The sequence below is a fragment of the Elaeis guineensis genome, chromosome 2 (genome assembly GCF_000442705.2).
Source record: "Elaeis guineensis isolate ETL-2024a chromosome 2, EG11, whole genome shotgun sequence".
NCBI classification, from domain to species: domain Eukaryota; kingdom Viridiplantae; phylum Streptophyta; class Magnoliopsida; order Arecales; family Arecaceae; genus Elaeis; species Elaeis guineensis.
This window is the reverse complement of record NC_025994.2, coordinates 90,379,991-90,396,950: the sequence shown is the minus strand read 5'-3', so window position 1 is coordinate 90,396,950 and position 16,960 is coordinate 90,379,991. Positions and strand designations below refer to the sequence as shown.

General features: G+C 34.9%; 1 protein-coding gene across 1 annotated transcript; it reads left to right on the top strand.

The window, feature by feature from the left end:
- Positions 1-9,396: 9,396 nt before the first annotated feature.
- On the top strand, positions 9,397-13,832 carry LOC105053918 (uncharacterized). The gene is made up of 5 exons (XM_010935261.4): positions 9,397-9,549; positions 11,887-11,946; positions 12,752-12,832; positions 12,912-13,090; positions 13,468-13,832. The coding sequence occupies exons 1-5, from the start codon at positions 9,528-9,530 to the stop codon at positions 13,564-13,566; spliced, it is 441 nt and encodes a 146-aa protein (XP_010933563.1). The 5' UTR covers positions 9,397-9,527; the 3' UTR covers positions 13,567-13,832.
- Positions 13,833-16,960: the final 3,128 nt, after the last annotated feature.

Below are 16,960 nucleotides of genomic sequence, written 5' to 3'. Positions count from 1 at the left end.
TATCTAATTTTTCTATCTCTTAATTTTTTTTTCTTGGTAATTTATGTCGATAAATTTTTTTTAAAAAAATAACCTATGTATGCCAATATTATATAAGATTTATGATATGAGAATTTTATTTTTTTTGATCAAATCATTTCAAAAAAAAGCTCTTTGCTTGGTGATTTATGTTATTTTTTTCAACAAAAATAAGCTAATACGGTATTGAATTTACCTTGTTATTTTAAAAAAAATAAAATTAATTCAAACAAAAAACATAGCAATATAAATGCTTCCTAATTTTCATATAGTACAGATACGAGAATGCCAGCATAAAAAAAAATCTTAAAGCTAAACAAATGCTACCACCCATATATATTTTACATGCATCTATTGCCGCATAATTTTTTCTATAGGGACCCCTCCATCATCAGAGTCATTTTATTTGTGGCTCACCTATAAACCGTTCTATGCGAATGGACCCCTAAATAACCCTAACCCTCTCTCAACCCATCCCACCCTGCCGCCTCCCCCAAAATCCAACACCACCCCATCTCCGACCCCACCTTCGCACAATCCTCAAACCTCACCACCGTTCGCGTTCACCCATCGGATCCATGCCTGGCGCTCCTCCCTCATCGAATGTCGGACTATCTCTTGACCCATCTACCCCAACGCCTCTCATAACCCCTTCACTATTGGCTGATGCCCCATACTCGCAGCCTTCTATCAGTTCTTAATCGACCACCAGATCTCTTCTTGATGCTCATCCGTTGCCAAACCTCCTCCATCATCTAACCGTTCGAGGATGTGGCCCAAGGAGCCTAAAACCAACGCAAGCCAACACTCTTTGAGGAGCACCCCATCGGCAATATGCGACGGCACTGGCTCACCGTTGGGTCCTTTACCTTTAATACCTTCTATCATCTCGACCCTCTTCCCCTTCCCATGGTCTTGGATTCAACACCTTTTTTTTTTCCACATCTCTCCTTATCCATGTCCTTATCTTCTAGCGGGCGGCCCTGTTGCCATCCCCAATGCCATAACCCCAATCCTTACCCTAGCCCGGACACCGATATTACCCCAACCCTTACAGGCGCCATCTCCATCTAAACCCTAACCCCATTTTGGACCTGACTCATCCCACTCCTAACCCTCCAAAATCCCTAGCACATCGCTGTCGTCATGTCATGGATTGATCTCCAATCCTTACCCAAAATCGACTGTCAACCTACCGACAACCATCTCGATCACCCTAACTTGGACCCTCACCACCGGCCGTCATCTCCCTCCCCCACCACCACAGACCAAACCCAAACCCTAATCCTAATGACATGGATCAGGAACCCAACCCTGACCCTAACCCAACCCAAAACCATTTGAAAAACTAGCTGAACCAAATCATCACCCTGTCACAGACTCTCTATTGTTAACCTTGATAAGAGACCCAAATCCGACCCTAAGCCCACACTGAGATCTATTTTGAAACTCAAACCTAACCCAACCATCACCCTAACCCAGACACTCGATGACGGCCCTGATCAAGGATCCAAACCTAACCTAAGTCCCAACCCAAAAAATCCAGTTTCAACCCAACCATCACCCTGAGCCCATCGGACCCCAAGCCTAGACCCAAAAAAACCTAGGCTCAACCCAACCATCACCCTGAGCCTAGGCTACCTAACATTGAAGTTGATCGGGGACCCAACTCTGGCTCGAAACACAGGGCTAATCTTACAGAAAAATCCAAACCAAACCCAACTACCCTGGCTCACCCAATTTGGGGGAAAAAAAATCAAAATTCTACAACAGATTCAGCCATTCTTATATCCGTTAACCCATCACCCGATGGCCCAAGTCCCTTAAGTTGTCCATTAAAAAAAATGGATCCTCCAATCCTAACCCATTAACCTGGTTGGATCCTTCAGATTGAACCCATTAGCTCGATTAATAAAATCCGAACCGACCTGCCCGAACCTGAGATCCGAAACTAATTACTTCGGATCGAAACCCAAAATTCAAAAAAGAAAAAAAAAACCTAAGGAAACAGGGGCTGAAGCTAAGCAACCATCCTGACCCTGCTATCCTCTCTCTCTCCTTTCCTCAATGTCACCATGGATGCCTGCTAAAGCACCATCCATGATGATCTCCAAAAATTAGAGGCTGCTGCACGTAGCAATCTTTACGGATCGTGATCAACAGTGGTCCCGCATCCACATTGATCACAATAACCCTATCTCACTATAAGAAAATAGAGATTTAGCGATCGAAAAATTAGTTGCAAAATAATAAAAATTGATTGCTAATTTATTTTACAATCGATTTTAATTGGTTGCAAAAATCCTGGTTGCAAAACTTTACGACTGATTTAAATCGATCGTAACATTTTACGATCGATTTAGCAACCAAAAAATAAAAAAATAATTTAAATTTTATAATATTTTATTTTTAAAATTGGTTACAAAATCGATCGTTAAAATTGATCACAAAATCAATCATTAAATTTATTAAAATATTTTTTATTAATAAATCGATCATAAAATTAGTCTTTAATTATTTTTAAATTTTTTTATTAATACAATCGATCATAAAATCGATAGTTAATTATTTTTACTTTTTTAATTAATATATCGATCATTAATTTTATTAAAATATTTTTTATTAATAAAATCGATCGTAAAATCAGTTGTTAATTAATTTTAAATTTTTTTATTAATAAAATTGATCACAAAATTGGTTGCTAAATTTATCAAAATATTTTTTATTAATAAATTAGTCATAAAATCAGTCGCTAACTATTTTTAAATTTTTTATTAATAAAATTGATTGCAAAATTGATCGCTAATTTTATTAAATATTTTTTTATTTACAAAATCGATCACAAAATTGGTCACTAATTATTTTTTAATTTTTTTAATTAAAAAATTGATAGTAAAATCAGTCACAAAATCAGCCACAAAATTTTAATTTTATATTTTTTATATTTTTTATATTATTTTTTATTATATTATTTTTATTATATATATTTTATATTATTATTTAAAATAAAATTCAGTTGGTGCGGTCCATGGAATGAGACTTGGATCGGCGATCGGTTCCTCTCGATTTCTCACGGTCCACTATGGATCGAGGATGTTACCTGACTGTTTCTTGCGACTCACGATGAGGGGAGGCCATCGCAGGCAGTCACCGGGGAGGGGGGCCAACATGGGTGGGCCGATGTGGGAAGGCCAGAGGGGATGGGGGTCATTGCGGGCAGGCCGGCGAGTGGAGGCCATCATCGGGGAGGGGAGGGCGGGCAGGTCGGGGAGGGGAGGGCGGGTTCGGGCACCGAGGAGGGGAGGGAGGGCGATCGCGGGCGGGCCAGCATGGGGAAGCTGGAGGGGAGGCGGGCCATTGCGTGCGTGGGGAGGCTGGAGGTGGGGGGCCATCGCAGGCTGACATGGGGAGGCCGGAGGGGGGGATCACCGGGGAGGGAGGCCGTCACGAGTGGTCGTCAAGGAGGGGAGGGCGGGCCGTCGTGGGCGAGCCAGGGAGGGAAAGAGGAGGTTCGGGCATCGGGGAGGGGAGGGGGGCCGTCCGGGAGGGTCAGTGAGGGAGATCGTTGTAGGCAGTCGTCGGAGAGGGGGAAGGGGGTCATCACGAGCGGGTCGACGAGGGGAGACCGGAGGGAAGGGAGGCTGTCGTGGGTGGGCCGACAAGGGGAGGCCATTGCGGACTATCGTCAGGGAGCCAAGGGGGTGCCGTTGCATGTGGGCTAGCGAGGGGAGGCCGTCATGGGCGATCGTTGAGGAGGGGAAGAAGGGCTTCATGTGCCGGGGAGGGAAAAAGGCTGGGGAGGGGAGGTGAAGATGGCGGGTTATAAAGAAGAAATCAGTAGCGTCAATTATTTTTTTTCAAAATTTAAATTTATGATTGATTTTTTGGTTATAAAATATTAAAAAAATTTTACGATCAAAAGATCGATCACAAACTTAATTATAGAATAAAATAATTCAAAAATTTTGTGACTGAAAAATTGATCGCAAACTTATTTACAGATTAAAAAAAATAATTCAAATATTTTACATTCGATTTTTTGGTCATAAATCTTTTTAATATTTTGCAACCAAAAAATCGATTGCAAGTATTTAAAATAAAAAAATAATTAAAATATTTTACGATCGATTTTTTGATTGCAGACTTATTTATAGATTAAAAAATTGCTCAAAAATTTTATGACTAATTTTTCATTTTTTGATCATAAAATTTATGAATTATTTTTTTAATCTATAAATAAATTTATGATCGATTTTTTAATCATAAAATCAATATTTTATCATCAAAAAATTGATCGCAAACTTATTTATAGACTAAAAAATAATTCATAAATTTTATAATCAATTTTTTGATCATAAAATTTTTTAATATTTTACAATTGAAAAATCGATCGCAAATATATTTTACAATCAAATATAATTTTTTTTTTATTTTTTTAAATATGATATAATTTTATAATTTAAAATCTATCTTTATTATTCATTATCTAAATAATTATCGTTAGAATATCGTCATAAAAGATTATATTAATTCGATGGCCCTCACTATATCGATCAATAAAATTTGATTTCATTGGTCATGAACGACCGTATGATGATTTGATAGATAGAGACCATCGATGAGTCTGAAAATTTATAATGATGATTTTAATAATATTTATAGTATACTATCAAAATTTTACTTTAATTGGACATCATTATCATGATCAATTTAGCACAGAATAATTTGAACCATTAAATAAAAAATAAGTGATCAAAAGGCCAAATGATGTCCAATTATTAGGCTATTTTTTTGATAAATGATCTTTGCTACTATTTTGATCGTTTGTACGGTGATGATCGTAAAATTCAAACTGCGCGTATATGAATCATCTAAAACTATATATTTTTTGATACTTATTCTTAAAATTCTTAAGTAATTATACTTGTGCTTTTATAAGATCTACTTAACGTGGATGGTTCATATATACGTAGTTTGAATTTTACGATTACCACCATATAGATGATTAAAATAATAGCAAAGATTATTTATTTAAAAAATTATCTTATAATCAGATATCGTTTGATTTTTTGATCACTCATTTTTTATTTAATGATCCAAATTATCCTATGCTAAATTGATCATGATAATGATGTCCGATTGAAGTAAGATTTTGATAGTGTACTACAAATATCATCAAGATCATCGTTGTAAATTTTAGATCCATCGGTAGTCTCTATCTATCAGATCATCATGCGATTATTTATAGCCGTCAAAATTAAATTTTATTGATCAACATAATTAGGGCTATTGGATCGAGGCAGTCTTTTATGACGATACTCTAACGATTATTATTTTGATAATGAATAATGAAGATAGACTTTAAATTTTAAAATTATATCATATTTTAAAAAATAAAAAAATTATATTCGATTGTGAAATACATTTGCGATCAATTTTTCAGTTGTAAAATATTAAAAAATTTTACAACAAAAAAATTGATCATAAATTTATTTATAGATTAAAAAAATAATTCAAATATTTTACGATCGATTTTTTGGTCATAAATTTTTTTAATATTTTATAATCAAAAAATTGATCACAAATATATTTAATTAAAATATTTTATAATCAATTTTTTGGTTGCAAAATATTAAAAAAATTTGTGATCGAAAAATTGATCACAAACTTATTTATAGATTAAAAAATAATTCAAGTATTTTACGATTGATTTTTTGGTCATAAATTTTTTTAATATCTTGCAATCAAAAAATCAATCATAAATATATTTAAATTTAAAAATAATTAAAATATTTTAGGATCAATTTTTTAGTTATAAAATATTAAAAAAATTGTGACTGAAAAATCGATCGTAAACTTATCTATAGATTAAAAAACAAGTCAAGAATTTTGTGATTCATTTTTCATTCACAAAATTTTTAATAAAAATAAAAAAATGAAAAGCTTGCAACCGACTTTTCGATTGCAAAATAATAAATTTATTTTACAACCAAAAAATCGATCACTAAATTATTTAAAAATTAAATTAAATAATTAAAAATTATTACGATCAAATTTATGATTGCAAATATATAAAAAATTAATATTTTATAAATTTATTTTTGTATTCAGCTTTTCAGTTGCAAAATCGATCGTAAAATTTTAATTTTGCAATCAATTTTGCAACCAATTTTTTCGATTGCTATATTAATTTTTTAATTATCGATAGTAAAATCGATCATAAAATTTTAATTTTGTAATCTCTTTTGGAATTGATATTTTTTGATCGCTTTATTAATATTTTTTGAATAATTAATCGAAAAAAATTTTGATGGCAAAAATGATCACAAATTTCAACCGAAAAATTCGATCGTAAAATTGATCCCAAAATCACTGTTTTCTTATAGTGTCTTCCATATGATGCACCATAGGAGGAGAAGGCTACCATAGGATGTAGCAACTCCCCATAACTTTGATGGTGAAAGGGCTAATGGACCACACCTTGATCTGGACTAACCCTCCTCCTTTCTCAGATGATGAAGTATGGGGAAGAGATGGCGGTAGCATACTTGCAGCAACCACCTCATACAGTCTAATGAGTTCAAAGTAAAAAAAATAATGCAAAAAGAATTTCCCCCATAGTGAAAGAACTCATCTGAAAATTCTGCTTTCCACCCATGCATGCTGGCTAATACCGAGAGAGAGATATTTATAACCCCATCCTCCTTCACCGACTGTCCTCTATCGTATCATATTTTCTGCTTCTCTGATCGAGCAGTCCTCTCCATTGATCAGAGATGCCAACAGGTTGAGTTTCTATCCAAATCTTATCCAATATTTTCAGACTATCATTCCTTCTAAATCAGCCAGGAAAGACTATCGAAAGATTATTCTATTCAAATCGAGTCCTATCTTGTAATTAATGTCCATGGAAGGCTTTGTCGCCAAGGAAACACATGCAAAGCATATTTTTTTCTCTTTTTTCTTTTAATGCTAGATAAACTGATGTAAAACCACCGTATTCTTTTTTTAATTATTTTTTTAAATGATAGCAGTCCAGCCGCAATATGAATTCAATCCACCAGTAGATCCATCATATTTTTTGTTTATTATTTTTTTTATATAAGCAGCCCAGCCACAAAGCGGACTGCCTGCACCATTAGATGCAGAACACATGGCATTCCATATTATGGACACGTGGTGCAATGGATTTGCGACACTTGTCGTTTCGGAAGAGCATTGGTTTCTCCTTTAATGTATTTGTATAGATTTAGATTTGGACCTTGAATGATTTTACTTCCCCTTTCCTTTTGCTGAAGCAATTATTTATCCTTTATTGGCCAACTATTTAGTGCAAGAGAATAGCCTCCCTTATGCTCCCAAAACCAAACACATATTCAACTGTGTTACTTTGATGTATTCTACCAACTAAATCAACAACTTCATTGAGTCCTCTAAAACTACAATATACAACGATGATATCATCACTAGCACCATAGAGTTCTCCATTCTCCATCTATCATCCTTATCAATGAGAATATGCTTAGTATGAAAAATTTAGTCATTAGTATTCATTTAGGGTAATATTTAATTTGTGATCGAAATCAAAATCGGAATCAGAATCGAAATAGATTGGAATGATCATATTTCTCAACGTGTTTAGTTTGTGATTGGAATTAAGATAAGAATCAAAATAGGCTTTAAATATTATGAGAGAGTGGAGGTTGGATTTTGGAGGATTGAGCATTCCTATTCTCCATTGAAATTGGAATTGAAATGAGAGTGGGACAACTGAAATGGAAATATGAATCTCTTCAACCAAATATCTGGAACAGGGGTTGTTGCTGCCGAGAAATTGAGATGGCTTAAGGCTATTGTGTTAGAGTTGGAAAAGAGTAGCAGTTGTAGGACAGCTGGTCGAGATCTTTCGAGCTAGACGCTAGTGCCAGATTCTCGATCAATCCCTCGAGCCGATCTTATAAAATCACCAAAGATAGAAATTCCTCATATTGGGGGTTTCTCGATTGTGAATCATCTGATGCCTAAGTTAATCTCCCATGAAAACAAATAGAAAAGATCTGAGCTATAGATGAAGATGAGAGATGATGTTGAGTACGAAGTATAGAAGATCGATGATGGAGAATGAACGGTGGAAAGTGGAGAATGGTGAACTCAAAGTTCTATGAAAGAGCTGGATTCCAATACGTATGGAGTTCGTCTCTAGAAAAGGGCATGCGAAATAGGTGTTCCTGTACTTAGAGGATCCGGAGGAAAGATTTTATAGATGAAGGTGTATACCTATCGCTTTCGGGGACGTGCGCCGTCTGTCAGAGAGCAATAGCTATGGAGATGTACTCTGATTGTTAGATAATAACGACGCATACATCTAGAGGTTATTGATATCATGAATCTTGTTTAGTGGAGGAGGGAGTGGAGTAGCGAGTCGCAAGACCGCTTGTTGTCTTGCGAGCAAGAAGCCCTGAAATTTCTCTGACACAATTGTGGAAGACCAGATGACAGAGGTCAGGTAGTTGCTCCGCTAGCCTTTATCAAGGACTATTGGGTTATCACTCGGTTGTCGGTGCTATGATGGACGATCCATTTTAGTGTGTATCATGAGTCACTCATTTTTATTTTTATTTGAGAGTCCAACTCTCTTCTACCAAACACATTTTTAAGGTATTTTGTGGAACGTTGTTTAAGCCTATGAAGTCAAATTATCGCTCATATGGATATAGAGCTAAGGAGCTGGACATATTCATATGGTGAGAGTCAAAGAGGATCGACTCACACCCATCCTTTAATTATTGTTTCACATGAATTGTTTTAGCCAAAGTTTTAATTAAATAAGTATGGTTTATATTACAAAATGAGTTAGGAGACCGGTTAGTCAGTAGTAAAATATTATCCCCCCCCCAACAACCAAAATGTATGCACAATGATATATTTTCTAATAAGAGGAGATCATAAATAAACATTATTATCTTGAAAAATATTTTGGCAGGTGCAAATATCAAAAAGAGAGAGATTCAAAAATGGCTTCAATTTTTTTTCACGCTATCAGCAAACATTTGGAAACTTCATTTCATTTGATTAATTTTTACTACATATCTTCTTAGCCGTATAGTTTTTTTTTATTTTTATTTTTTTGGTAATTAAGCCAGATAGGCTTTCAAACTTCTAGATTGAGACCAACGGAGGCGGTGCTGGAAACTTCTTGGGCAAGACCAACGTCCATGGGGCCACGACAAGGCCACGTTCGCCTGGTCGCCTACCCTCCCGAAGTGATCGTCCGATCACAATCAGAAGGCTGATGTCTCTCGTCCATATCTTATATTCCGATGCCTCTCGGATATTCCACGTAAATAAAGCGGAATTCGAAGGTCAGAAAACGGAAACTTCCCGCCCTCCCCTGCTGCGATCGTCGGCTATAAATACACGTCTATCTCGGCGAACCGGCTCCAATTTCCTCGCTGCGGCTGTCTGGGGTTTTCGTCTTCGTCTCTTTTGTTCAGCTTCCATTCGCCATCATGCCTCGCCGAAGCTCTGCTGGTACGTCGCCCATCTCCAATGCCTCTTTTCTCTGTTTGTTTTTCTTCTGTAGTTGTGATCTTTTTGATCTCTTCGTAGACCGACCCTCACAGGGATTTGTAATTAATACGGTGCAGTTTCTTCCCCTTTTGATAATGATTTGATGGGCATCTATGCGGATTTAATCGATTTATGCCCAGTATCAGAAAAAAAAAAAAAAAAAAAAACAAAACAAAACAAAAACTCAATCTTTGGATGAAAATATGTTGGTATATGAATTATTTTAATGATTGGCACACCGTCGAATAGCTTAGCATCAATTACCATGATTCTCTTCTCTTTTTTTTTTTTTTTTTGTTAAATTACCAAGATTCCTTTTTTCAACCCTTTACTCATCTATATTTCATTCAATTCCTAAAGGGAGGTTTTGGTTTTTTAAATTATATTTTTTCTATTCTTCCGGGCAATGTGTTGAACAATATCTATGGGCGTCTACGATGCAATGGAAGACCTTTAAAGAGGCGGTGGTTAATTGTGCTCTGGTTGAGCTAATGTGGCTAATGAGCTCCGCTGCTGGGTTCTTGTCTTTTTTGAGTGATTAATGTGGTTGCTCTTCTTTCTCCTCACTTGTGAAATGGAGAGAGGGCTGGTTTAGAGTTCCCATGCAGCGTTCTCAAGGGTTTATGTAGTGCTCAAGCTGTATGGTCCACTTACATATAAAAAGGCATTATAAAGATGTGAATTTGGTTTAAATTACACAACTCGAAGCATGAATTAGTTTATTCTCTTTTATGGATTGGCTATATTAGCTGGCTTAGCCGTTACAGTTTTAAGCTAGTCCGAGAAATTTTTATGGATCTTAACAACTTCTCCCATTTTTTAAAGACATTGATCTGTGCATCAGATAAGCAAGAACATGTTTGAGCGAGATTGGGCTTTGCTGTCTAGCTCTTCTAATGAAGCTTGAATAAAGTGTTGTGCTTGGGGTGTAAAGGATAGTGATAAACCTCCTAGAGAAATCAATGCTTGGGTGGAAGATAATGTAGTGAGATGATCTGCCAACCATCATAATGATTGTCAGCTTGTTTCTAGCAGAGAATTGAATCCTCTCCCTCCTATACTTGGCCTTAGTCTCTTTAAAAGGGCTTAAATTTTTGTTCTTTAGTGTTGTTGAATATTCAGTGTATGAGGTAAGGACGTTTTGGATAATAATAATTAATTACCTGCTTGTGAGAGCGTTAAGGAGAAGAGGATATTGCTAATATCCTAGTTTGAGGGAGTGGGTTGCAGTCTCATCTCATTGTGTTGGGAGATCTGTGATCTGATGATATTAATCATATGATACTTGTTTTAAGAATGCACAAGGACCTGATGAATAATGTGTGGCTGTAGGAGGATAACAGATATATCTCATTCTTTAATGCTGATGGTGGAGGATATATTTGAAGATCTATAACTTAAAGAACAAAGAATAATGTTCGTTGTGGGAGTTTTTTGAGGAACAACCATGGCAGAGGCTCCCTTTTTCATTAGAATGGTTGTTTGGCTAGTAATGATTTTAATTTATTTTAATTTATTTTTTTTCTTTTTTAATCGCTTCTCAACATGTTGGTTTCCATGTGTAAGTTTTCATTGGATCATGGACTCCCATGTAAGCTGTTTACTTCTTCTTCTTCTTCTTTCTTTCTTTTTCTTTCTTGACAGAATAATCGTGTATGCCAGATCCATAGCTTTGTGCTGCATAATGAGTGGCAAGCCAAGTATTTAATTTATGAGTGTCCTGCATTAGAGGGTGTCAACAGGCTCAGTTGGTAAAAGTTACTGGGCGTTGATACCACAGATATGGGTTTGAATCCAGCCCTTGCCAAATTTCATCCTGACTTTCTCCTCTCTCCATTCTCAAAATAAATAAATAACTAAATAACTGTAATATGGTAGTGCCTTGAGAGGGACACGTAAAAGGCATGCATCCCAAGCAGTTAGCTTGGAAAGATATGAAACATGCTTGCTTAGCATCCATATGCATTCCATAGCATAACTATATTGGTTATTAATGCATTTGCTTGTTGGAATCCATTAGGTTGCCTATCCTCGGTACTTTTCATATTTCTTACCACAACATACATGTGGCACATGCATCCGTCCTTGCACATGCACAATAGAGCACATACATTCATGCAATTCTTCTCTTATTTCAAAAATTTACACCAATTGCTTGATGAAGAAAATGTGATTAATCTTTTCGAGATTTTGTTAAATAATTCTTTTTTGTGTCGCATAAATTGATCTTGTTTTAAGGTCAAACTGTTTGTTTATCATGTTCCATGAGTCATTACTAAGTGTGAATTGACCTCATAGGACGATCAGCCCCTTGTGCTGCTCCACGCTCTGCTACAGTGAGAAACCCACCTCAACCAGGTAATACTTGGCTTTCCCCCTATTATGATTAATTTAGTTGTTCCTGAAAGGATAAATGATTTGCTTCCATTGCTTTGATTATATATCTTAATATAAAGCTTCGTGTCACCTTTAAACCAAAGCTTTTACATTTTTTGCCAGCATATTATTCATCATCTGATCTGTTTTAATTGTTAAATTGGACTAGAAAAATCAAATAATTTTTATTTTTCTTGAATCTTTCATGTATCATGTGTCCCTAGTCTAAATGAATTGTTTCCGTGATGGTGCTACTCCGCAATCTGCAATTTCAGCTAGTTCTAATTACATAAAGAATCGTCTTTTCCCATAAGCCAGCTATAACAACTTTGGTTCGTAATGATCTCATTTTTACTGAGGTTAAGCAACTTAGCTTTCTAGTTGTCTTAATTCTCCTGGCATTTTATGGTGATTAAAGTCATTGCCATTGTGCCTTTCACATCGATCTGAGCCCATTCCTTTACGTCTGCATTCATAAAGGCACTGCCAAAGAGGCTTATGGAAATTTAGGAGTAAAATGGATCATTTTGTATTGAGGGGATCAGAGGATGGACTATTTGTTTATTATTTCAAACTTTTGGATATCTATTTGATGTTCTGAGAAAAAACTTGAAAGATAATGAACTTTCTTTCCCAGTTTCTTGTCATTTATCCGGTGGTCTTTGGAAATAACTGGACATTTACGGGATTCTGTTATTAATCCAAACTGATCTTAATTCTTTTCCTTTTTTGTGACATGTCTTAGCTCCTGATGATAGTCACTGATTTCTTAATTCTGTTGCTACAGCACATCAGGCTCCACCACCGGCTCCTCTTCAGGGAGGAGGTGGATCTGTCCTTGGAGGAATTGGGTCCACTATTGCTGAAGGTAAGCTTTAGCTTCCTTTTTATTGTATTTCAACTTTGAATCTTTTGGTTTATCTGTTAATCTCTCTGTCCCTTTACAGGCATGGCATGGGGTGTAGGCAGTAGTGTTGGTCATAGGGCTGTTGATGCTGTTGTGGGTCCCCGTACCATTCAACATGAAACTGTGGTCGCTCAAGCCCCTGCTGCTGCCGCCACTGCCCCAGTGAGCAATGCTGTTGGAGCTGATGCATGCAGCACTCATTCAAAGGCCTTCCAAGATGTATGCCCTTTTTTCTTCTTCCTTTTTTTTCCTTCCCTTTGCCCGCTTGCTAAATACATAATTGAAAGGAAGTAGACGGTCCCTGTGCTAATGAACTAGAGTAGGATGCCCGTTCACTTCTTACGCTGGATTTGTGCTGAATAGAATCCTTTCTGTCAGCCTTTTTATCAAAGCTGGTGCTGTCTACAACTTGTGTTATTATGTGCTATCATTTCTTACCTTGTTTAATATCGTGAAAGGATAACATCTCACGTTTAAGTGGCATATTTTTTGCATCGTGATTTCTTTGGATTAATTTGCTATTACATGCATATACCTGTAGTGATAGAGTTGTCAAAGCTCAAGCTTTTTCCTCCTCCTGTCTTCTTTGGGTGCAGTGCATCAACAGTTATGGTAGTGACATCAGCAGGTGCCAGTTTTATTTGGACATGCTAAACGAGTGCCGCAGGAGTTCTGGTGCTACACTGAGCGCTTAATTTTAAGTTGCGAAGTTGTCTTCTGCAACCTCTCGTCTCCTTTTTTTTCATTGGCGCACCGCCGACCAACTTTAATTAATGTTTTAAGGGAATATCATGATAAATTTTTCATGACTGAGTGGGAGATGTGGTATCACCTTATTGTCTTTGATTTTAATGATTATGGTCGGTAAGCATGGGTGTGAACCTTGGAATCAAAACCCATCAGCTATGGATGTCCTGTTGGTGTCTTTAATTTACCTGTTATGGGTTGATATTTTGAGAAAGGGCAATGTTCCGATCACGCACAAGTTCTCATCCATTGCCGGGTATAGGCGTGTTGACATTTGTGTCACGTACTATATTATTTGCTCTTTCTTTCTTGTCCAAGAACACTGCGTATAAGTTGCAGCATAAAATTTTCTTCTAGGACTGGAGTAAGAATTTCGCTATACTTTCATTCTACGCCTCTGGGATCCAGGTTTAAATATGAGCCAGGATTTCTCACGGTTCTGGTATTATGATTCAGCTTCTAAGGTATAGCTTTACGCACGTAGTTGCATATTATTATTATTATTATTATTATTTGCAGTCTGTGCCCGGTGAGAACAAGTGCCTTATGTTCGTTGTATAGGATTCTAATAATATTTTATTTTGTGATATTTTATGTTGCATGTATTCATGCTTGTTGGGCATAAGCAATCTGGATTTTGCGGATCACAGTCTGAATTTTATTTTGGTAAATTTCATGACTGATATCTGGGTCCACTCTGCGGCCTATCCTTTCTTAATCAGTTAAAACATTTGATTACATCCTGGAATTTATCTAACAAACATGGCTTCTGACCTTTGGTAACAATGCAATATTTATTACTAATAATTTACATTTAATTCAGCTGTATTCATTTCCTTGTCCAATATGTGATCCTAACATTGAAAATTTTTCAGTGCCCTTTACAATACTTTCCATCTATATCTTTATTTTCAAATCATTCACTTGGTTATTTTGTAGCCAAATACTGTTTACAAGTTTGGTCGCTAGTCTGTTCTCGAAAAATAGCCAGATTGTTTGGCGACGGATTTGACACCAAGTTACTTTAGCCTTTTTATGGATTGAGAACCAAGCTTAATAAAATATCCTTTTATCCTCCTCACCCCGGCTTATAGAGTTGTCGCCAGCTAGGTTTGGTAAAATTTCTTCAGTTAATTAAGTTATTTTATCCTCTCTTTTGGCAATAATATCACATAATAAATCCAGATTAAGCTTCCATAAAGCTCATAAAGAAAAAGTTTGTCTGGGAAATTCAAGAAGCAATTGTCCTTTACACAATTTAACCACGAAGATCATTGCAAACATATATTACCAATGCATGTTACCTCTCTAAAGAGGAAAGACTAATTGCTATAGACTAGTTCCTATTTCCCACAAAATAAAAAAAATCCAATTCCTTTATGTTTGCCGTTATCCATATTGATCTGGCTTTATGTGATCAAACCTGAATGGATATGCCATTGTGCACCATGTTAATTAGGATCCAACATGTATTAATCCAACTGGATCAGAAAAAACTGCTAGGGTTTGTGGTTCTTTAAGCCTATTATATCCTAATTATAAACTTCTCCTTTACCCATACAACAGAAATAGGACTTGATGGACTAGTGCGTGAGACTAAGCTCGTTCCTGGTATATAGTTAAATCTTTTTTTCCCTTCTCATGTCAAATGCCAGAGTTGTATATTGAATACATAGCCCTTCATGCTTCGCCCATGAAGGCTGGGCCCAAGAGGCCCAATGCCCTAGGACACCTCACCTTCTTTCATTCCATCCAGCTTATATTTTTAGGATAAAAACATAGGTAGAGAAATTCTTTGTGCATTGCACACGGTGCAATAAAATTGATATGGAGCATACTGCCCAATCACATTGAACCATGTAGCATAATTAATAATGGGATAGATATTTAATGCCGTTTAATTTCTTTCGTCAGATTTTTTTCTTACAAAAATATACTTTTCCTTCGTAGAGTAAAGAAAGAACAGTATTATTACTTCACAATACCTTGTATAACTTCTCGTGAATATATATGATATTCTAAACAATATATATGATTTTCTATATCTTTATATAACATCCTAAACAGTATATATGGCTTCCTGATATCTTATATGACTTTTTGTGAATATAAATGATATCTTAAACAATATATATGACTTCCTGTGAATATATATGATATATTGAATAATATATATAGCTTCATGATGCCTTATATAGTTTTCTGTCAATATATATGACATCATGAATAATATATATGACTTTCTATGAATATATATGGTATCCTGAACAATATATATGACTTCCTATATCTTTATATGATATTCTGTTAATTACTATAAGCAACAGGAAGTCATACAAGGCATCAAAAAGTCATAATAATTAACAGGATATCATATAAAGATACAGAAAGTCATACATTATTCAGGATATTACATATATTTATTAAAAATTATATATATTATATTTAAGATGTCATATATATTGACAGAAAGTCATATAAGACATCAGAAAGTCATATATATTGTTCAAGATATTATATATATTCATAGAAAATTATATATATTTTTCAGGATGTCATATATATTCACATAAAGTCATATAAGATATCAGGAAGCCATATATATCATTTAGGATGTCATATATATTATTTAGGATATCATACATATTGACAAAAAGTCATACAAAATATTAAGAAGTCATATATACTATTCAAGATATCATATATATTGACAGAAAGTCATAAGGGCATCAGAAAGCCATATATATTATTAATTAAGATGTCATATATATCTATAAAAAATTATATATATTATTAAAAAGATTATATATATTCATAAGAAGTCATATAAGATATTAAGAAGTCATATATATTATTCAGAATATCGTATGAAGGTACAAAAAGCCATATATATTATTCAGAATGTCATACATATTTATAAAAATATATATATATTATTCAGAATATCATATATATTCACAAAAAAATCATAGAAGACATCAGAAAACTATATATATTATTTAAGATATTATATATATTCATAGAAAGTTACATATATGATTCAAGATATCATATATATTCACAAAAAATCATATAAGGCATCAAGAAGCCATATATATTATTCAGGATGTCATATAAAGATACAGAAAGTTATATAAGACAGCAGAAGTCATAATGATTAACGGGATATCATATAAAGATATAAAAAAGTCATATAAATTGTTCAAAATATCATGTATATTTACAAGTAGTCATAAAAGGTATTGAAAAGTTAAAATACTATTTTTTCTTTATTCTATGGAGGAAAAGGATATTTACGTTAGAAAAAGTCTAACAAAAAAATAATTGAGTGGTATTAAATAT

Excerpts from the sequence above, each read along its gene's own strand:
- LOC105053918 (XM_010935261.4), top strand. The coding sequence starts at position 9,528 with ATGCCTCGCCGAAGCTCTGCTG. Across the intron at positions 9,550-11,886 it reads GCCTCGCCGAAGCTCTGCTG|GACGATCAGCCCCTTGTGCT; the intron begins GTACGTCGCCCA and ends TTGACCTCATAG. Across the intron at positions 13,091-13,467 it reads ATTCAAAGGCCTTCCAAGAT|TGCATCAACAGTTATGGTAG; the intron begins GTATGCCCTTTT and ends CTTTGGGTGCAG.